At 48.3% G+C, this 21,150-nt stretch overlaps 4 protein-coding genes across 7 annotated transcripts; all 4 read right to left on the minus strand.

The window, feature by feature from the left end:
- Positions 1–269: 269 nt before the first annotated feature.
- LOC123146356 (uncharacterized) lies at positions 270–3,452 on the minus strand. Of its 2 annotated transcripts, none has more exons than XM_044566012.1 (7): positions 3,208–3,452; positions 1,858–2,006; positions 1,652–1,723; positions 1,469–1,516; positions 1,314–1,373; positions 718–775; positions 270–625 (listed from the first exon to the last, which is right to left on the minus strand). In XM_044566012.1, exons 2-7 carry the CDS (start codon positions 1,978–1,980, stop codon positions 534–536), a joined length of 453 nt encoding a protein of 150 aa, XP_044421947.1. In that variant the 5' UTR covers positions 1,981–2,006; positions 3,208–3,452; the 3' UTR covers positions 270–533. The 2 variants fall into 2 exon arrangements, with proteins under 2 accessions (XP_044421947.1, XP_044421955.1); XM_044566020.1 differs by having other exon boundaries at positions 1,652–1,714; positions 3,208–3,451.
- A 788-nt stretch (positions 3,453–4,240) lies between these two features.
- On the minus strand, positions 4,241–8,298 carry LOC123146335 (cold-regulated 413 inner membrane protein 2, chloroplastic). Of its 3 annotated transcripts, none has more exons than XM_044565993.1 (10): positions 7,988–8,298; positions 7,742–7,876; positions 6,519–6,614; positions 6,309–6,373; positions 6,131–6,200; positions 5,417–5,512; positions 5,240–5,304; positions 5,060–5,129; positions 4,701–4,959; positions 4,241–4,612 (listed from the first exon to the last, which is right to left on the minus strand). In XM_044565993.1, the coding sequence occupies exons 1-9, from the start codon at positions 8,275–8,277 to the stop codon at positions 4,794–4,796; spliced, it is 1,053 nt and encodes a 350-aa protein (XP_044421928.1). In that variant the 5' UTR covers positions 8,278–8,298; the 3' UTR covers positions 4,241–4,612; positions 4,701–4,793. The 3 variants fall into 3 exon arrangements, with proteins under 3 accessions (XP_044421928.1, XP_044421921.1, XP_044421935.1); XM_044565986.1 differs by having other exon boundaries at positions 4,696–4,959; XM_044566000.1 differs by lacking the exons at positions 4,241–4,612; positions 4,701–4,959; positions 5,060–5,129; positions 5,240–5,304; positions 5,417–5,512 and adding an exon at positions 5,647–5,989 and having other exon boundaries at positions 6,131–6,373.
- A 2,634-nt stretch (positions 8,299–10,932) lies between these two features.
- LOC123099231 (uncharacterized) lies at positions 10,933–11,506 on the minus strand. Its single transcript, XM_044521404.1, has one exon. The coding sequence runs from the start codon at positions 11,309–11,311 to the stop codon at positions 11,102–11,104; it is 210 nt and encodes a 69-aa protein (XP_044377339.1). The 5' UTR covers positions 11,312–11,506; the 3' UTR covers positions 10,933–11,101.
- A 3,847-nt stretch (positions 11,507–15,353) lies between these two features.
- On the minus strand, positions 15,354–19,372 carry LOC123146371 (FRIGIDA-like protein 3). The gene is made up of 4 exons (XM_044566031.1): positions 19,103–19,372; positions 17,185–18,269; positions 16,827–16,996; positions 15,354–16,270 (listed from the first exon to the last, which is right to left on the minus strand). Exons 2-4 carry the CDS (start codon positions 18,245–18,247, stop codon positions 15,605–15,607), a joined length of 1,899 nt encoding a protein of 632 aa, XP_044421966.1. The 5' UTR covers positions 18,248–18,269; positions 19,103–19,372; the 3' UTR covers positions 15,354–15,604.
- Between the last annotated feature and the right edge of the window lie 1,778 nt (positions 19,373–21,150).

The following is a 21,150-nucleotide window of genomic DNA, read 5'->3' on the forward strand; positions in this document are numbered from 1 at the left end:
TTGGATTTCCTACAAGTCCAGAAAAAACGTCCTCCAGTTATCTTGTTATATAAGTTCGGACCATGTTTTGAAATCATGTCATGAACACGTTTGGAATTCAGCGATTTCAAGCAAAAGCACTAGGGTTCCAAGACACCATACACCAACAGACCAAACATGAATTACACGATCCCTTCATGAAATTCCACGGAATTCAAACGGTAAACCTTACAGCGGGGGAGTTCAGACAGCAGGCAGCAGCCGGTTCGACGTTCAACACAGTACCAGTATAAGTTTCAGGCTCATGCTTTTATTCTGTCCGACCCGGACGACACTCGGTGCGACATCATCATAATGTTCTCGATCCCATACCGAACTGTTACAGGCATCAACAGCCATGGAATGGCATAGCGCGGTGGATAACGGCATGTCTGCGACACTTCAGTTCAAAATTCAGCAGGCGTTACACGACGTCCAGAATACTTATTACTACTGCAACGAGACGGCATGGGCGCAGCAAATGGCAGAGTTCCGTTCAAAAAAGGCCATGGGAGCTACTCGGTGGCTTCCTTGTTCTCGGCCGCCTTGGCCTCCTCGGTGGACTCCTGGGTCGGGGTCGTCACCTCCGTAGGCGAGTTGGCGCCCTCTGCAATGGCAAAGATGGCAAAGCGATGCTTGTGATGATGGCAAGATAAATGTACTGGATTGCTTGCTTGGTATCTTGTAAATATGAAGTACCGTCGCTGTCAGTAGATGCATGAAGGAATCGGCGTGAACGGGCTTGCTGCTGGGTAGGCTGCAGGAACATCGAGGAAGATGTAAGCGACCAAATAAATTCAGTGTAGCATGCAAGTTAATTTCATAATTATTACCACATTTTTGACAGCAAAAGGATAGCTCCACAAGCAAAGACTTACTAACAAGAATGAGGTGACAAAACGTGTAATTGACACTGAATCTAGTTTAAATACTGGGCCAAAAAACTGGATATGTCATCTATTGGATTGTTAGAAAGACTCCCAAATGCGCAAATGGACCAGCTAGCAGCTGGTGCCAAACGGAGAAAGTATCAACAGTAGTAGTGTAGTACGTCTGATAACAGAATCAGCTCCACAAGCAAAGAATTACTAACAGGACTAGCGGGCAGGTACCTTGAACTGAGTTCATTTTAAACACTATACCAAAAGATGGATATGTATCTATTGGGTTAATAGAAAGACCAGCAAATACACTAATGAAAGAGCTAGCGGATAATGTCAAACAGATACAGTATCAACAGTGGTATAATACAAGGTAAGCACAATCATGCAAACAATGAGTGCCAGTTTTAGCACCTGTAATTTCGGTCGAAGTGCTTCAAGCGGCCCTTTAGGCTTTTGAGGATGTCCTCCTTGCTGCAGGAAACCAAACGATCAGGTGAGCAAGATCGCGTAGGTGTTGCATTGCTTCCTCAAAATCCATATAACTTCCGAAAAGAACAGTACAATACCTTTCCCAGAGCCCAATCAGCAGAATCAAAGTAAGCTCGCTCATGGTCCTGATAACACATTTTAACACAGGTGAAACTAATGGATATGGGGCTAAAATTAATTTATCTTCCCTGACTGCTTTATACATAGATGACATAAACATTTAACAGTAGTAGGTAGTAATATATTGAAGGCAATGATACCTTGGATATGAGTGGTGACTTTTTGGGCAGTACTCCTCCATACTTTTTCTTGATTACTGCTTCCTGCAAATACTTGGTAAAGTCGGATTGTGCTTATGGATATATTTTTGACAGTTTTACATAGAAAGTAAATTAGTAAAATCGTACAGATGGAAACATGCAAGCACACAAGGTTAAGCAGTACACTTGTTAACAAAAGATGATACCTCTTGCTGTGCTGATGGCATCTCATTTCCTTTATCCTGGTTGGCAGTTTCCACTTTCACATCAGAAACATCTCCTTCAGGCCTCACCTGGCCAGTCGTATCATCAGATGGCTTCTCCGACATACTGTACGAATGGATGCTCAAACAAGCTACAAGAAGATAGATTTCTATCAGATAATTTATCTCAATGCCATCAAAATTAGTAGGCATAAAACACACCAGGGCATAGGCAAATTAGAAAGAAATCTGAAGCATATTCTGGGAAGATATTGACATTTCAACCATAATGTAGCAGTACAAAGAACATGTTTACATAAACACATACTGGGAAGTCAATGTAATAAGACATACAAAATTTACTTTGGAAAAATGGAGGTAAATAAAACTGCATAACCCATCCTGATCCTGGGGTATCTCTGTTTTCGAAAAGGGAACCAGACACCAACTAATACTGGCCCAGCTCTTCAACAGGTCTTGCAGTAGCGTTTCTAAGTCCTAACGTCAAACCTAACACCGGCATACCATCTTGAACCAAGGTTGTTGCTCGGTCAGGTACTGGGAGTGGGACAAGCAATAACTGCAAAAGTGGACTATTGTCCTTGACAGGACTGGATGAAGGCAGTAAGCCTGAACCCAACAAATGTACATAAGTATACCCCAGGACTTCAACAGAAGTACTTGAAGCCAACCAAAAAAAAAAAAGAACAGCACCTACGATTTAACCTCTCCGTCTACGGCAAATCAACATTTCAAGAGTGCTAAAATTTTTTTCAGAAAAAGAAGAGTGCTAAATGATATAACTGCAAAAGTGGCAACGTTCTGAATAGGGCCATTGTCCTTGACAGGACTGGATGAAGGCAGTCAACCTGCACCCGACATTTGTACATAAGTTTTTCGGACTTCAGTAGAAGTGCTTGAAGCCAACAAGTAACAAAGTACAGCACGATTTATCCTCGCTATGCATGGCAAATCAACAATCAGGAATGCTAAATGATACCACGACAAGATCTGCGATCACTTGGGTCTGATGCATGACCTGCCACACAACCCAGTGCAGGGAACAGAGACACTGCTCACACGAATGATGTCCCTCTCTCCGGCCAACCTATGAGCTACTCCGTCGGACAAGCTCCTCAAGCATATAACTCACGAACCAATCAAGCTCTGGGCCGAAACTCTGGTGCCCCGAAATTCCGCCCGCCCGTTCCTGGCGAGGCGCTGGAAGGGGAGGCGAGGCACGCGGCCAGAGCTACCGCCGCTCGTCTGAGGCCTACCGGGGGACGGATCTAGGCGGCGCGCACGAGATTCGCGGGCGGCGGCGAGGGCCTGGCGATTCGCTGGAGCTCGTACCTCGGGATCGGGCGGGGTCGCGGCGATGCGGGACGCGGACGCGCGTCAGAGGCGGAGGAGGCGACGGAGACGCGTGGGAGGCGGAGGGAGGGAGGGGTCTGGGGAGCGAGGCCGCCGGCGGCGAGGCGGGGCTAGGGCACGGCGGTGGCCGGGCGGCGGTGGTAGGTCGCCAGGGGAGGGGGGAGGGCGACGAGGAGGAATCGGCGAAGAAATGCAAGGGACGGTGGAGAGCCGCGGTCTATGAGTGGTAACTGAATCTGATTCCACCTTCTCTTTTTTTTTCTTTTCTTCTTTTTTCTTTTTTCTTTTTTTGCCACGAACGGAATGGAAAAGGGTAAAATGTGAAAGGGAGCATCCTGCCAAAAAAAATACCTTCAAAAGAACTCTTTCAGAAACTTCCTTTTTTTTTAATTCGGACGCTTTTTGGGCCCGATGAAGCGCAAAACGACGATCGATTTTTGACCGGGTCGATTCAAAAGCCATCGCCGCATATTTTCTTGAACACAGTACATAAGCAAGCGCCCATATACACACGCATACGCTCATCCCTATTTGAGGAACGAAACACGGGGGTAGGCTCTCTTTTTTCCGGAATTTGAAAATTTCCAAATTTAAGATGATGTATGTTATCGAGCCCCATCATCCCGGTTGTTTTCACGCCTTATCGTCGAACTACCGCTCATATCATAGAGCGTAAAACATGTCGAATTCAAGGTTCCGGCGATATGATGAGGAACTGGGATTTCAAGTAGCGTTCACCATCAATCATCGATCATCCATGGTCTATGATGGTTTACCAAAGTCGAAGAACTCCCCGCAAAAAATAAAGTGATCGAATAACTCATCTTCCACTGACAATATCTTTATTTATATTATTACTCTCTCCCTTTTGGTTTGCCAAGGCATATGCATTTTAATTACTCTCTCCTTTTTGGTTTGCAAAGGCATGTGCATTTTTTTACTCAGGTCAAACGCTTTAAAGCCTGACCAAAATTATAGAAAAAACGTCAACATCAACAATACAGAATCAATATCATCAAATACATCATGAAATGTATTCTCATAGGATATGCATGTGGTATATTTAATTGTTTATAAATGTTAAATATTTTTCCCATAAACTAGGTCAAACCATGAAACCTTTGAAAATTTTGGCTTCAGAGAAAATCGTATGCCAAATAGGGAGTACATTCTTATATCAAGGGGCTCCTCACTTTTCCTGCTCCTTTTTGTCCCTCCTTTGAGTTTGATTGTGCCCGAGTCGACAAAAATTGTCGTCAAAATATAAGAGATGGGTGTGAAATTGTTATGGACCAGAAAAAAAAACTAAAATCAAAGCCCCATCCCTACCTGCGCGACTCCATCGCGCACGAACAATCTGCTGAGATCTGTTGATACCAAAGTTCTGGTGCAAAGACAAACAAGAGGATCAACAAAGAGGGTCAGGGATAAATGAACACGAACACACAACCACTGTGCAAAGCATACCGTACATGAAGATACATATATCAGTAGATTGCACTCTGGAGTAGCTCCTCCTCCCCTCGACAGTCGAGGCCTACAACAAGGGGTGAACTCTTTGCAACTCAGAACAGCAGGATCACGTTGACAACTGTGATGCAGATCATGGCCAGGGTCGCGACTATCGATCCCGGACGGAAGGCTCTACGCAACCCTCTGTTCCTGGTGAAGTACTGAAAGGCGAGATACACAGCTATCGCCAAAGATAGTATCCTGCCAGCTTGAGTTCCCCTGTGCACGGGAGGTAGGCATCGGAGCGAATGAGCAAGAACTAATACCCTAACAGATACAGTAGTGGCAGTATAGCCAAAATAGGGAGAATGTTTCATACCTCAGACTCATCACCTGGTAAGGAGCAATGATGATAAGCCACATTGTTGAGAGCGGAAGCTCCAGCTCACCTGCCATAGACATAAAGCATGCGCCGTAAGTAACATACCCCGGGTTGTATGTTTTATCGATTATCCAACTCAATGTTAGCCTGATGTTTGAATCCTCCTTGTCACTCTACCTGGAGTGGGTAAGAACAAGCGCACCAAAATCGCAAGAAAAGCTGTCCAGAGTCCATATTCTCTCCTAACATGAGGATTTGATACCATAGTATAAGCAGGGCAAGAGAGAGTATTCTTATGTGAAACAAAGGGGAAATGTATCAGATAACTCCTTGCACCAAATAGCAGCGTCTTACTTGATCCATGGGATTACACTGCTAGGTGCTTGCTGTGCAAACCATGGCATGAGCCAGGATTTGTGTATGCCTGTCTCTTTAGAAACCAACAGCACACTGCAAAAGGCAAAAAAGTAACAAATAAACTGCTACGCTTTGTTGATACCAAACTTTTGATGCCAAGATGAGCAAGAGATCGACAAAAGGGGGGAGAAACTGGCCATCAGGAAGAACTGAAAACTAACACTGTATCACACAAAGACAGAACTACTTCCCAAACCACACCGTACACGGTGATATATACTATCAGTCATGTCACAACTCAGAGGTCATTCTTATTACGATAAAACAAGCTACAAAGTCTGACAGGATGATGCGCTACAAGGTTTCTTTTTATTTATCTGCACTCTGAAGTAGCTCTTGGCAACTCAGAACAGCAGGATCACATTGATAACTGCGATACAGATGATGGCCATGGTCGCAACTATCGATCCCTGATCGAAGGCTTTTCCTATTCCTCCGGTCCTGGTGAAGTGCTGAAAGGCGAGGTACGCGGCTAGTACCAACGACACTATCGCGCCACCTTGAGTTCCCCTGTAGATAGGAAGTAGGACCGGAGAGAATGAGGAAAAAGCAGCAACCAGGACATAAACTGAAAAGCTAAGAACCTAACATATGCAGCAGTAGGCAAACAGTACAGCTAATGTCTTTCCAAATGGCGAGAATGTTTCATACCTCACATTCATCACCTGGTAAGGGGCAACGCTGACTGCCAGCATCGTTGACAGCGGAAGCTCTAGCTCACCTGCAATAGACAGAAGCACATGCGTAAGTAACATATATCTGTTCCATGTCTCATCAAATAACACAATTGATTTTAGGCAGGACGTATGGATCTTCCTTGTCACTCTACCTGGAAAGGGTAAGAACAAACGCACCACAAGCGCAAGAAAAGCAGTCCACAGTCCATATTCACTCCTAAAATTAGGAATAGACACCACAGGATAAGTAGGCCAAAAGTAAGTGTTCTTGTCTCAAAAAGAATAAACATCCAGTAGCTATAGCAAGGAAAGGGGAAAAGGTATCGTCAGATAATTCTTTGGGCCAAATGGCAGAATCTTACTTGATCCATGAGATTACGGCGGTAGGTGCTTGCAGAACAAATAATGGCACGAGGAAAGATTTGTGTATGCCTGTGCCTTTAGCAAGCAATAGCACTCTGCAAGAGGCAAAAGAGTAATAAATAAATTCTCAAATAATAATCGTTGAGGGGGGGTTGTACTTCTTCAGAATAATCCAATCATTTTATGACAAAACCAAATATGTTGCGGAATTAAAAATCTACAAGGTGAGAATAGTAGGAGCTGAGTTTTCAAAGAATGTATCACTTTCAGTTATACAAGATTGCCCGTCCTCAAGAAAACAATTACAATTTGGAGTCATGGCCTGAACAGGCCCAGTAACTCATCCAAGATCTGAAGCAAGATTACCACCTCAGCGTTGACAGTTATTGTCGCAACATGAATATGTGCTAGTACTTATGATACATCGGAAGCATAAAGTAGATATACTACGGTTCTGCGGCAAGCTAAGCAAGTCACCAACTGGACCGAAACCCCTGCAAGTTATGTTCAACAGACTGATGATGTTAACGTGACTGGAATTGATGCCTTGGGTCAATTTCTGCATTCGACTAATACGGCATTCAAACTTTTTAATACGAAAACCATGCAATGCACTGTCCTGTGATACAAAGTGGCGCTATTAAACACATGGTGTTATGTTCAAGTGCAAGCAGAACGAAAATCTGGCATCATTCGTCATCACATCGCATGGTGCTGCAAGTACACTATCTATCTAGTTCTTGTGAAGTGCGTTAATGTTGCTCCTACCTGACTAGCTCCTAGAGCTGTGGATTCACGTGATGCGTTGTGTACTCGCCGTGAAAATATATGTGCATGGTTATTGATCAACAGACCAACTGTATAGAGGACATTGTATAGTAGCTGCGTCAATTAACTCGGATAGGAGGGAGTAGCAGTTCTTTTAAGAAAAAAAGTATGCAAAAGTTGTCGTAATGTCATCTGAGCTCTGCTCTGATCGAGTAACCATCAACAGACTGCAGAATCTGTGTGACAGGGATCGCGCATCTCACAATCCGGCACCAGCATCAGCAGGAGAAAACCAACACCCGCGCATGGGATTCGCCGCCCTCGCGGGCAAAAGCGCGAACAGATTCGGAGCGCGGAAAGGCTCGTGCGTTTCTGCGCGAGCAAATCGTGGCGGAGAAAGGTACTGCTTTATGGTTGGGTAGCGAGGAGGAGGGGAGGGGGGCGAGGCACTCACGCGGCGGCCGCGACGGAGACCCACTGCGTGGTGGGCGGGCTGAGGTACGCCGAGGCGCTGCAGACGACGGCGCTCCCCCGGCTCCGGCACGGCCGGACCAGCGGCTGCGGCCTCAGCGGCAGAGCGGCGCATCCCCTGCAAACAGGAAGACGATAAGATCACCGGACGGCGCGGTGGGTAAGCGAATCGCACGGAAGGAGAGCGGGCGCCGGCGCGCGCCGAGGGGACCCGGGAAAGCAGCCTGACCTGAGCGCGGCCGTGGTCCGCACCGGCACGGCGGCCGCGGAGAGCGGGGAGCAGCCCGCATTCCGCGCCGCCCGCGCCCGCGGCGGCGGCGCGGGGCAGGGCGCCGCGGTGGGGATGGCGAGGCGCAGCGAGATGGACATGGTGTCGGGTCCCGAGCGGTTCGTCGGAGCTGGAAGCGTCGCCGGTGGATGGATGATGGTGTCCGTGTCTGGAAGTCTGTCGAACCGTAGCACTGGAGTGATGAGGGGTGGGCGAGCGGGGGGAGCGCGTGCGTGCGTGAGTGAGCACATCGATCAGATCAGGCTCGGGTAGCGGCGAGGGCGGGCGGGCACGTGGCGGGGCCTCGATGGACGCGGGGCGGGCGTGGGGGCGGGTGCCGACTTGCCGTGCGGTCACCGCGTCCACGGCTTGCCTGGCCTCGGCTCCTGCGATGCATGCATGCCGGTGAACGCACCGCCAGGGGAGGGGAGAGAGGTGGTCGGCACGCACGCACGGCACGGACGGACGCAGACGGGGCACAGGACAGGACGAGGGTACGCGTCGACATGGTGCGCAGCACCAAAAATGCTCGACATACAAAGACTTACACGATTCTAACAACCAATCACAAACCTCTCCCTTTGATTTTCAGGGGATGGGCCGCCCCGCTTATCTATTGACCAATCAAGGTTAACCATCCTGTAAAAGCCTGTAAATCATTTGTACGTGCAGCATTGCCGTGCGCGGCACCGCTGCGGTCGATCGGCGATACCGCTCCTGTGCTAATCCTGTAGATGTACTTCGTTCCACGGACCACGGCACCTTGGGAAGGAAAGGACGAAGTGGTGATGTTACACGACTAGACCGTCTCTTGGAGCCGTGTACCACATGAGACACGGCGATGCTCGTGGAGTCGTATGCACGCGAAGCCACGTCACGATCACGACTGATTTATCTCTCCACCTAACAAAAAGATCCACCCGAACGAACTCATACGTGGTTGGATGATTAGAGGGACTGTGGTATTCCCAATCCATTAGGGTTTAAATCGTGTTGCTCGCATTTATTTTTAAATTTATTTCAGAATTTCCGACGATGCGCATTTGGTGGGAGGGACGTCGCCGTCGACGACGAGGTGCCTACGATAACTTCGTAAACAATTATATCATACAAAGGTCGATGTGGCACACCTTGCAGACCGGGGTTTGACTCCTGTTAGGGGCGGATTTTCACGATCTCACTCGGTGGGCATTTTTAAGTATCCATGGAGGTCGAATTTTTGAATGAGTGGAAAAAATTTCAAATTTTGAAGTTAAAAAAAATGCACGTGCACATGGGGATGTTGTCTAATGATGTGTGGATGTTCATGATAAAAAGACAACATTAAGGCATCTCTAACCGATCCCTCAAAACCAAACATTTTGATGAGTTAAATCGTATCTAGTCAGATCCTCATCCGATTTAACCCCTCAAAGACTATACTCCTCATGGCGGCCGTCGTGTGTATTTACTTATCTGTGTGCCTCAATCTCAGGATACATTTTCGTCTTCCCCGCCCCACCTCTTTCTTTCGCTCGCACCACATTGACGTTGGCGCCATCCAAATCCACCACACACCTCCACCGACGTTCCCACCAACACCACAACCCAAAGTTCAAGTAGTGCCGCCCTCAAAATGGCAGGATCCAACCGTCAAAGGTCGTTGTAGTTCATTCGAGCGTGAATCCGCGTCATGATGCGCAGCCGACCCGAGCACGCAGTGACGCCTCCCCCCTCCTCCTCCGCCAATGTACCACTGTCGTCGTCGAAAAGGAAGTACTACGGTGTGCGACACCGGCCATGGGGTTGTGGGTGTCGGAAATCAAGGACCAGAACACCAACCATCACTGGCTCCTTTCAGTCGGCTGAGCTAGTGGCGAGGTACGACGTGAAGGCAGTGATCCTCTGTGGTGGCCTTCGAGCGGCTCGAGGCGGCACGCGCCAATGAGGAATACATGGCGAAGCTCTATCGGAATCATCCGGAGCTCGTCGTCGAGGAGCACCGAAGGCTCGAGCTGTGCAAGGGGGAACGAGGCCGGACCATCCGAAGGGGTTGTCATCGACCTATCCTCGCGCACCGAAGACCGAAGGCTCGAGCTGTGCAAGGGGGAACGAGGCCGGGCCATCCGAAGGGGTTGTCATCGACCTATCCTCGCGCAACTCCGGCTTCGGTCTGACAATGGTGACTCAGACGACTGCATCGGTTGGAAGAAGCTCGAGAACGAAAGCGATTAGTTATTTTTACTCCCTCTGTTCGGAATTACTTGTCACAAAAATAAATGTATCTACAATTAAAATACATCTAGATACATTCATTTCTTGGACGAGTAATTCCGAACGGAGGGAGTAGTTTTATCTTGTTGGAATCTTTTTAGTTTAAATTCGTCTATTTGCAATGTAGTTTGAATCGGATTGTAGTATCTATGTTTAAATTCGGCTAGGAACCACATTTCTTGAAACTTAAAAAATTGTTTTTTGATTTTTTTTTGCAATTTTCCTTTAGCAATGAGCTATATATATATTTTTGAAACAAGGCAAAAGATTTACCATTTTCATTGATTAAGAAGGAGTGAGAATTGCCTGGTTAATTGACGGAAAACCAGGCTAAAACCGATAGAACCAACCCACAAAAAATGGGTACCACCGGCCAACCTGGCACCGACATGGGATCACAGAGCTACAAGGAGGGAAAGACATCCGCCGAGCAGTCGCAAGCGTCATCGTCATCACCGGCAACCTCCGAACGGACGACTCCGACTTCACCGTAGACCTCATACCCAGCGACGACGACGAGCTAAGCTAAGCTACCATTGAAGTGGGTCGCTAATCAACCTGTTGCAACAGATCGATCCTCACACGGTGACAGAGACATCTCATCACATCACATCAGATCGGATCAGATAAATAAACAGGCACAGCACAGCACCTCAATCAACACGCTTCTTCACCAGATTTGCAGGCAGGGATTGGATTACAAGCAGATTGATTACATGGAGGGGATCGATTTACCGAGCAAGAGAACAGCACGCGGACAGGCAAGAGCTAGCTAGTAGTATTGGTAGTACATGGCGCATCTATGGGGTATGGGGTGTCAGTCTAGCCGGCGTAGATGTGGATGTGGAGGGCGAGGGTGAGGATGGTGAAGGCGGCGAAGAAGAGGAGGGTGTGGACGAAGATGGCCTTGCCGTTGGTGTGGAGGCCGCCGAAGTCGACGTGGCGGTGCGACCCCGGCATCTCGAACAGCAGCCCCGGCGAGAGCAGCACGAACAGCACCACCCCCACCACCACCGGTGCCCAGTCCGCCATCCTCCGCCGCTTCTCCTTCTTCCTTGGACTTCGGTCGATCTGATCTGATCTGATCTCACGGCCGCAGATATGGATCTTGGTTGTGAACACGCAGGAGCGCTCGGGAAGGGTCGGCAGTGGAGTGGGGGAGTGGATTCTGGAGGAGTATATAGAAAGGGGGCGAGCGGCGGAGCAGGGGAAAGTAGGAGGGAACAAAGGAGCAGCCGTCACGCGGACGGTTGGCGCGATTCGATGCCTTGCATCGGGTGGGATGCAAGCCGCGCCGCCCAGCCGACACCCGTGGGCCGTGGCGATAACTCCTGCCTTTTTCCTCCCGTGCGTGCACAGTGTGCCTGCGCGTGTCGCCTTGGCGGTGCGGGCTCGCAAAGGGTTGATGGACCACGCGGAGGGGGCACGAGGAGATTGCCCTTCTTTTCCACGAGCTACCCCACATCCACGAAAATTCAAGTTATCTTTACGTGATTGGCCCCTTTTCAAGTTGTGATTGAAGTGGTCCTGGCCATGAGCAGCCCGGCCCGGAGGCCCCGACCTGACCATGCCCACGGGCCGGTCCTGGGCCTAGATTTTTAGGCCCGACAGCCAGGCCGGGTTGGGCCCGGGCCCGTCGTATTCACCATGTAAGGAAGAGGCCCGGCCCGTGGCCCGTGGCCTGAGGTCCGGAGGGCTTTTAGCGTGATGGACCAGGCTCGGGCTCAATTTTTAGGCCCGACAGCCAGGCCGGGCTGGGCCCGGGCCCGTCGTATTCACCATGTAAGGAAGAGGCTCGTGGCCCGTGGCCTGAGGCCCGGAGGGCTTTTAGCATGATGGACCAGGCTCGGGCCCGATTTTTAGGCCCGACAGCCAGGCCGGGCCAGGCTCAGGCCTAGGTTTTTTGCATCGGGCTTTGGTAGGCCCGGCCCGAAGCCCGGTCTAGCCCGGCAGATGGCCAGGTATAGATTGAAGATAGAGGGGAAGGAGGGGTACATCTCGTGAAATTCGGAGGGACAGAGAATTAGTGGGAAGGTCAAGTAGGATCATGTATCAGGTTACATAGGAGGGTCTTCGTTCCGTGACCGCACCAAGTTTGCGAAGGGCATGAAGGTATGCTCTCGATTCAAGAGTGTTGAGAGAAGCATAAAGTGGCAAACATGATGTTGTTGAAGGCGACAAAGACAGAGTTCAAGGCCCTATCTCAGTGGACATACTGCGGTGGGAGATGGACGAGGCCAAGTTGGCCGATCTAGGTCATAGAGCGGGCCAAGTACAAGCTTGTCAGGGCTCCTAATAACCCGTCAGCCGTCGCGGTGGCGTTGACACTATCATTCTAGATGCTGCCAATGGCGGATCGTTCGAGCCTTAGGACGCTAGCAATGCCGAAGCGGTGGAGATGGTGGTCGGGGCGCCTAAGCCAGGTGACCATACACTCCCTTGGAGGTCGACGATTACAAGCCTCAAGGCTAGAGGTAGATTCGATGTCTATACCGTGACGCGTATATCAAATGCAAGCATGCAAGCCGATTCCATTGGGAACAAAGGACTAACCGCCATTGACAAATGCCTGTCAGTGAGAACAAAAGGACTAACCGCCATTGACAAATGCCTGTCGGTGACGTGATGAGGCCTGTGATCGATGTCGGTGCTCGCCGTTTAGATCTTCATTCTGATGCTCGCCGCCGCCAATGTGAGAATGGAGAGAGGGGGCAGTGAGCGATGAGAGGAAGGTGAGGGGGGTTATGACAACGCTTCGGGAAGCAACACGTCATCTCGAGCGTGGCTCCTCACGTGCAACTGACGCCACTCATGTGATCGATGTCGGTGCTCGCCGTTTAGATCTTCATTTTGATGCTTGCCGCCACCAGTGTGTGGAGAGAGGGGGCAGTGAGCGATCAGAGGAAGGTGAGGGGGGTTATGACGAGCTCCGGGAAGCAACACAACGTCTCCATGAGCAACGCTACATCCACGAAAATTTAAGTAATCTTTACGTTATTAACCACTTGTCAGGTTGTGATTGGAAAGAGAGTGGAAGGAGGGGCCCATCCTGTGAAATTCGTGGGGAGACAGAATTAGTGGGAAGGTTACGTAGGTAGGGTCATGTATCAGGTTACATAGGAGGGGCTCGCTCCGTGACCGCACCAAGTTCGTGAAGACCATGAAGGCGTGCCCTCGATTAAAGAACGTTGACGAGATGCATAAAGTGGCAAACATGGTGTTGTCGAAGGCGGCAAAGACGGAGTTGAAAGGTTGGTACCTGACCCTATGTCAGTGGACATACTACGGTGGGCCATGGATGAGGCTGGTTGGCAGTGGCGTAGCTGTAGGGTGGCCAGGGTGGTCCATGGACCACCCTGGAATTCAGCCCATTAGTATACTACTAGTCTGTAAAAACGAAAAAGAAAAAAGCAATCCCAACTCAGCCCATGTACACGTGAAGGATTGGCTTGTTAGTCTCCGTGAATGTTCGTGTGTGCGCTGATTGATCGACACCAGAAGACCTTCCTGATTCCCGTCGCCTCTTCCAGTTCTGTAACCCTAGCAGCGAGCGCCATCTGCCATCGGTCATCCGCCATCGCCCCGTAGCCCCAAGCGTGCATCCGCCGGCCGACAGGGCACTCATCGACGCGACGGACCGGCGGCCGGGCGAAGGACACTTGCAGGCTGCGGCCAACAGGCGGCCGGCGAGGCACGCACGCACGCACAACCTAGTTAGGTTGAGCACCACTTGGTCAGTTTTTCATCCTACTACTCCAATCTAAAGTAAGATATTTTGTTCTAATTCAAAGTGTAAATTTCTTTTGCTATGAAGATTTGAACAAGTTAAGCTGAGATCTGAGAGTGCAAGGTATAGTTTTATTTTTTGTGATTGATCATAATTGATATATAGAACTGACTGATCATTAGGATTTATTCCAATTGATAACTAATAAATTAATGTTTGTGTACAGTTATTGCAAAATGAAGAGGACCCCGCGACATAGCATCTCTTTCTATTGTGCTATACCCTATATATACATCGAGCGAGATGCTTTCTCCAAAGTGAATGAAAATGATATAATAATAGTTTTCATGGTCTTGAGAAGGTGTTATCCCGACAAATAAGGCGTGTTATCTTCTTTTACGCGAATTTAATACTTAACCATGAATTTTATTATCATTTTAAAGACCTTATTGATATATGCTTTTGATATAATTTGTATGCATATGTTGGTTTAATTGAATTCGTGGTGCAATTTTTTTCATGTCAATTGGACCACCCTAACATAAAATCCTAGCTACGCCACTGCTGGTCGGCCGATCCAGGTAAGAGAGTCAAATGGGACAAGTACAGGCTTGTCAAAGGCTCCTGATGACCACTCAGCCGTCGTGGTGGCGTCGACACTATCGTTCTAGAGGAAGAAGACGAGGAGGAGATGGTGGATGCTGCCAATGGCGAATCGGCTAAGCCTCAGGACGCTGGCAATGACGAAGCGTTGGAGATGGTGGTCAAGGCGCCTAAGCCAGGCGACCGTACACCCCCCTTGGAGGTCAACGATTACAAGCCTCGAGGCTAGAGGTAGATTCGATGTCTACCGCGTGATGCGTAATTGAATGTGGACATGCAAACCGATTCCATTGGGAACAAAGGACTAGCCAACATTGACGAATGCCTGCCGATGAAGTGACCTGTGATTGAAGTCGGTGCTCGTCGTGATGTAAGTAGAGAGAGAGGGGGAGTGAGCGATGAGAGAAGAGGGAGGGGGGGTTGGTTATGACGACGCTTCAGGAAGCAACACGACGTCTCAAGCGTGGCTCCTCACGTGCCTCAAGTTACATCGCTCGGGTCTGGCTGTGAGAAAACGGCCAATTCGAGCGTTCCTCCTCAACCAGGGCCGGAGGTGCTTTCAAAGTATGTGCGGGCCAAGATTTTGTTGCAAGACAGAAGTCTCCCCGATTCAACCAGGTAAATGTCTTCCTCTGCTAGGATATGCAGTTTGTGCATCAAACACAAATATTATTCAGGCAAACCAACATATGTGCAGCAGCATGATGTGAGGCACAGCTCCAAGCAAGCAACCACGGCAACAGCTAATGCAGACAGAAATATTAAGTAAGATGCACGTAGCACCACAAATCTCTTTATGACTTCTTACATCGACAAGATTTGGGAAAAAAAAGAAGCAAGTTACAGCACCTACAAGATGCCCTAGGGGATGGATGGATGGATGGATGGTAAACAACTCCACCACTCCTCTAAGGTCCGGAGGGTGGTTCCAGAGAGCGAAGTACACATTGCATACAAGAGCAAAGGCCTAACAGGGTAGTTTCAGCTCACATCCTCTACTGCTGCTGAGAAGGGCGGTAGCCGAACCCGGCGGCGTAGCTCAGGTAGCCGCCGGAGGAAGCAGCAGGCTGCGGCTGCTGCTGCCCCACCGAGCCTCCGCCGTAGGGCGCGTAGCCGCCCGCAGCCGTGGATGGCTGGGCGCCGGGGCCGCCATACACGACCTTATATTGGGGTATGTTGTTGTACGACGCTGCGGCGGCGGCTGCTGCTGATCCTGGGTTGTACTGGTACGGCTTTGGGGCGGCGGCCCTGTACTGCTCGCCGCCGCCGCCGCCGCCGTAGGCGGCATAGGTGGCCGCGTCATACGCTGCGGCAGGCGGCGGCGCGTAGTGGTACCGGTCGGCGGCGGCCCCGTACCTGTCGGGGTAGGCGGGCACCGGCGGCGGAGGGGCGCGCTGCTGCCATGTGCCGACTGGAGCTGCGGGCCTGCGGGGAGCTGCCACAGTGGGCCTCCGAGGAGCTGAAGTGCCACTGCCAGAGACCCGCTGCTTCTTCGCGTAGTTGCGGTTAGCAGAACCCGATGGCCTTTTCGCGCCCTTTGGTTTCAGCTCGTTGATGCGTTTCTGGAGAGGCCCAAGTGGACACTCCTTCTGGAGCTTGTACTCCTCGATGCACTTGATTATGGCCCTCAATGCAATTAGCTCGCGGTTCTTCAAGTCATCCTGCACATGTGTTTTTTTTTACCAAATCACAACACAATTAGCTCAAAATTCTCAACATAAAATGCAAACTGGATAAGATGGCAGGAAAACTAAACATGAAACTATTAAAGCACAGAAAGCAATAATAGACAATAATCCACCATGTACATTAACTACTCTGGATTCTGAAACAAGGGAATGACATGAGGCAGTTGGGTGCTAGACAACCTAATAATTCAGTCTTGTATCATTCACAGATAGCAGCACCATGTAAGCAGATTATAAAGTAATTTCCCACCTGCCTCAACGAAAGTTTTTTGGGGGCTAAATACAACAGCAGATTTCTCAATTATGACTACTCAATTTAAATGTGCCCAAGATTACTGATAACTCGTGTATACCAAATACATCCTGATACATCAACATGAACAATCCTTATAGCAAGAAAATAAAGAAGAGTATTTTAACAGTGAATTCCCAAAGCAAGAAGTGTGGAGTTGATAAATCCTGCACTACTAATAACTAACATGTGTTGGAAAATCAACAACGTGTCAAAAAGTAAGTAGAGAGAACAGACCACTGAAGGAGTTGCACCGGCATCCCCCTTATTGTTAAGTGAGCCTTTTATCTCATCTACATATGCCTTCAAGAGAGGAGCAGGAGGAAAAGCCTCTGACAGCCCAAAGGCTTGTATGAATTGAACTGCATCAATTTGCCTGTGTTTCTTAATCAACTCGTTAATAACACCTGCAGAACAAATGATCAGCACTAGGACCATAGAATACCGCATTTATACATAACGTCTACAGTATTCACATAGTAGTAAGCTATTTATTCCATAGATGGTTGTGGGGCCTAGCAGTAAATCATGACCGGCACCAGCCTGGTAAATTAAGGGATGATAATGCCTTGCGGCATTCTGAGTGGATACCAACCTGGTATTCTCTCAGTCAAACCAAGAGAGCGACATAGCTCAGCAGTCTGCTTGCGACGAGAAATGGCAACTACAATCTTGTATAGTTCATCTTCGTCAAGCACCAAATCAACATTAAAAGTTGTAAGAAGCTGCAGGAATGCATGTGCTTCCAATGAGTAGCCATCAGAAGCATCAAGGTCAACCTCAGCTATCTTACTCTTCCACTCATTGGCAATTGCCTTGGCTTGCTCCATAATTTCAGAGCTCCAAGGGTGTTTGCCACCCGGCTCCTTCATTCCTATTGAATGTGCTAGAGCCTCCATCAAAACAATACAGCTTCTGCGCTGCCCCTGAGCGGAGTAATTTTTATCCCCAGGCAGTTGGTCTGGGAAAAAACCCTCCAAGGAATCAAGTACAAAGCGCGCAGGGTCAGTTGCACATTTTAGTGCAACACAAAGTTCATCACGAAAGCCAGCAAGTTTTTTTGAATTTTCTGAAATATATTTCAGAAGGCCTTTAGCGTCCATCTGCTCACAGAGTTCCTTCAGTGCAGGGCGCGGCTTAACCTCAACTGGTGAAGGTTCAGATGGCTTGCCCGACCCTTTAGCAGAGTTATGCTCGTCTGAAGGGAGCGATGCATTGGTGTCGTCGGTTGGGGGTTTTACCTTTTTGTCTTTGCTTCCATTGGCATCAAGTATCTCAGAAAGCTCGACATTATATTTTTTGCGCACCTCTGCTAGGGTAGAGACGGCAGCATCCTTCAGCTCCTGAAGCTTGTTCACAGAAGCACGCTCTTTTGCAGAAAGATCAGCTTCTTTCTCAGCAATCAGCCTACGACCTCCAGCTTTCTGTTCTTCTAATGCCTTCTGCTTTCCTTCCAGTTCATCACACTTGCTTCTGTATGACTTCTCAAGGTTCAGGAAATGTACTTTGATATCTTCCCACTGGATGCCACTTTGCAATTGTAGGGATGCTTCTGTGTGGGACTTCAGCTTGCCAAATACTTCAGTAAGTTGTTCTAGCAAAGCCACCGTTGTTGACTCCGAACCGCCAGAGATGTGAGAGGCAGCTTCAGTCGCCATTTGCAACCAAAACAATGACAAACTGTAGAGATACAGTATTAGATCCCAACATCTAAAACGAGCAGTATTATAAGTAGTAACTTATGACAAATGTATTAAGCATGCATTAGCAATATGAAGACAAGTGCAAAATAGAAACTACGGACAGATAAAGAAGTCAGTAATACACACAACCTAGTGCGGTCAAGAGAGTACAAAAAAGGGGAAAAGTTCAGAACAACTAGGCACCAAAAGAAAGACCATGTTTGGCTTATCTGAGATGTACTACTACTAGGAAACCCATTGGAAAAAACATGTGACATAACGTAAGAGATGGACTAATGAGAGCAGTGCTCAGATGGCTAGCAGCATGCCTGCCCACCCTTGTTCGAGCCACAGCCTCCGCAGGCGCTTTCCACTACTTGCTAATAAAACAAAGCGTCTATGGGTCAAATTTTATTTGAAGTGATGGACCAAAGATAATCAGCACAAATGAATGCGGCAAACCCCCATCCCCTTGATTCACCCCGACATGCTCACACTCCCGAAAGATTCTGATGTTTGCAGTGTAGGAAAGAACACCTGCAATGAACAACCCACACCCCCCGCCTAACCAACAAAGTCCCATTGAATTCTAGGCCCCCTGCTACACACAACTTCAGAACTTCCCAACAAATCCCAACAAGAACAAACCCTATTGAATTTCAAACAAGATCGTTGACCCAATTCAGACCTCGACCTAATTGCAAATTCGGGTGGGCTACTTATCCTCAGGGGCGGATCTAGATGGCGTGCGCCGAGAAATTGCGAAGGCCTCCTCCCAATCGGGAGGGATTAACCAAGGGAATCGCTGGGTGGGAACTGCCTGGCTCATACCTCAAGCAAAGGAGACCCGACGGCCCGAGACCGGGGAGGGACGCGGCGGAGACGGCAGGGGCTCGACGTTCCGGCGGGGAAGAACGGGGGACGGCGGCGCGGGCGAGAGGCCGCAGGCGGGAGCGGGGGCGCCTGGGGTACGGCGCGGCGGCGGCGGAACGGCGATGGTGGTGGCGACGACGGACGAGGCGGAGATTTAGGGTTAGCGAGCCTGTGGTCGAGAAGGTGGCCTGTGCGACGTGGGGATTACTGCGCCAGCGACTTATGGGCCGTTCGATGGGAGAGGGATGGGCGAGATCCGGCGCCAGGGCGGTGCTGCTGGCACTTTTGCGGAAGGCCCCCTGCCGCTTTTGTGTACTGGCCCTCGTATTTTGCAGGATAGAGCGAAGGGGGCAAATATTTACTCTTTTTTTTACACAAACTCGCATAACTTTATTAATCCGTTGCAGTGTTTACAGATACGAAGAAGAGAAGATCTACGGGTTGACCTAACCACACATGGACTCCAAACGAAAGACCATGTTTTGCGAGATTGTGAGCCTCCCATTTGAGTCTAAATTCATGTCTAATTCAACTCATGGCAAAGGTCGGCAACAGTCTGGCCTAGGCACGACATGCAGAGGAATGTTTATAAGCGGGTCGTGCCGTGTGGGCACACGGGTCTCGCCTTCGGGGACAGGCACGACAAATTAACTAAACGCAAAGACTGCATCTCACTTATAGCGAGTATATCGTATGTCTCCCACCCGAGGGATCCCCCTCCCCCTCCCCCTCCCGGCGACCCATTTTTCGTGTTTTTATTCGTTCACTCGGATTCAATTAAGACCCCACGTGAACATCATATAAACATTTTTTGTGTGCACGTTGAACATTTTTTCCAAATACCTAATTTTTATCAAACATATATTTTGATGTCAACTTTTTTCACATACGCCAAGAAAATTTTTTATATAGATATTTATTGTTTTTCGCATACAAGATCAATATTTTTGAAAACTTTTTTTTTATGTCTACCTTTTTCCATACACATTGTAATACATGTTTTGTATATATCGGGAATATTTGTGTGTGCATGTTCAACATTTTCTACATACATTATTAACATTTCTTAAACCATATATATGTTTGATTTCTACCTTTTCATATACATATTTTTATTGCATACATTAGGAATATTTTTTATATTCACGTTAATATTTTTCATATACATGATTAACTTTTTTTCATATATATGTTTTGATGTCTACTTGTTTTCATACACATTGTACAATTTTTGTACACATTAGAAACATTTTTTATACATGTTTCGTATTTTTCTAATGAGTGATTAACATTTTTCAAATTAGTCTGCAAAGTGATTTTTATAATAGGTATTTTAGAAATATTCCAAAATATAAGCAAAAGTATAAAAAAGTAAAGCGAAAAATGAAAGAAAAGTTGGGAAAGGGGGGGTGAGAAAAAAGAGCGTTGAACGCTTGTGGTCAGCGCTGGGCCGGCCCATTCTGGCACCTGTTGAGGCGAGATGTGCTACTATCTCTCGTCAAGCGAGACATAGTCGCACCATTAACCAAACGGGTTGAGCAGGGCACGTGTGGCCTTTATGGACCATGACCTGGGGGCCATTTTGGCCCAATTATTTTGATTTTTTTAAGAAAAATACATAAAAATCTAAAAAAAGGGAGCAACTAATTAACGAGCACTCCTTCGGGAGCCTCGCAATGATCAGCGCCACTTGGCGCGCTCATAGCCATTCGCCATGTGTCGCGCTCTGGGCGCTCCCTTTGGATTTTTTTTTTATTATTACGCACGCGTTTTCGGCTTTTTAAAAGTTTTTTTTTGTTTTTTTGACGTTTTGGTTTTCTACCGGTCTTCCCTAGCTTTTCGACCAATTTTTTTTTCGAAAAAAAATAATTTTTTTGCGTAAAAAAATGCATTTTTTTTGCGAGAGGCACGGTTTTGCTTCCGCCAGAGGCAAGGTTGTGCTTTCGCGAGAGGCACGGGCGTGCCTCTTTCGGAAAGGGAAAAAACGCGTTTTCTGTTTTTTTTTC

Source organism: Triticum aestivum, chromosome 1B (genome assembly GCF_018294505.1).
Source record: "Triticum aestivum cultivar Chinese Spring chromosome 1B, IWGSC CS RefSeq v2.1, whole genome shotgun sequence".
Lineage (NCBI taxonomy): Eukaryota > Viridiplantae > Streptophyta > Magnoliopsida > Poales > Poaceae > Triticum > Triticum aestivum.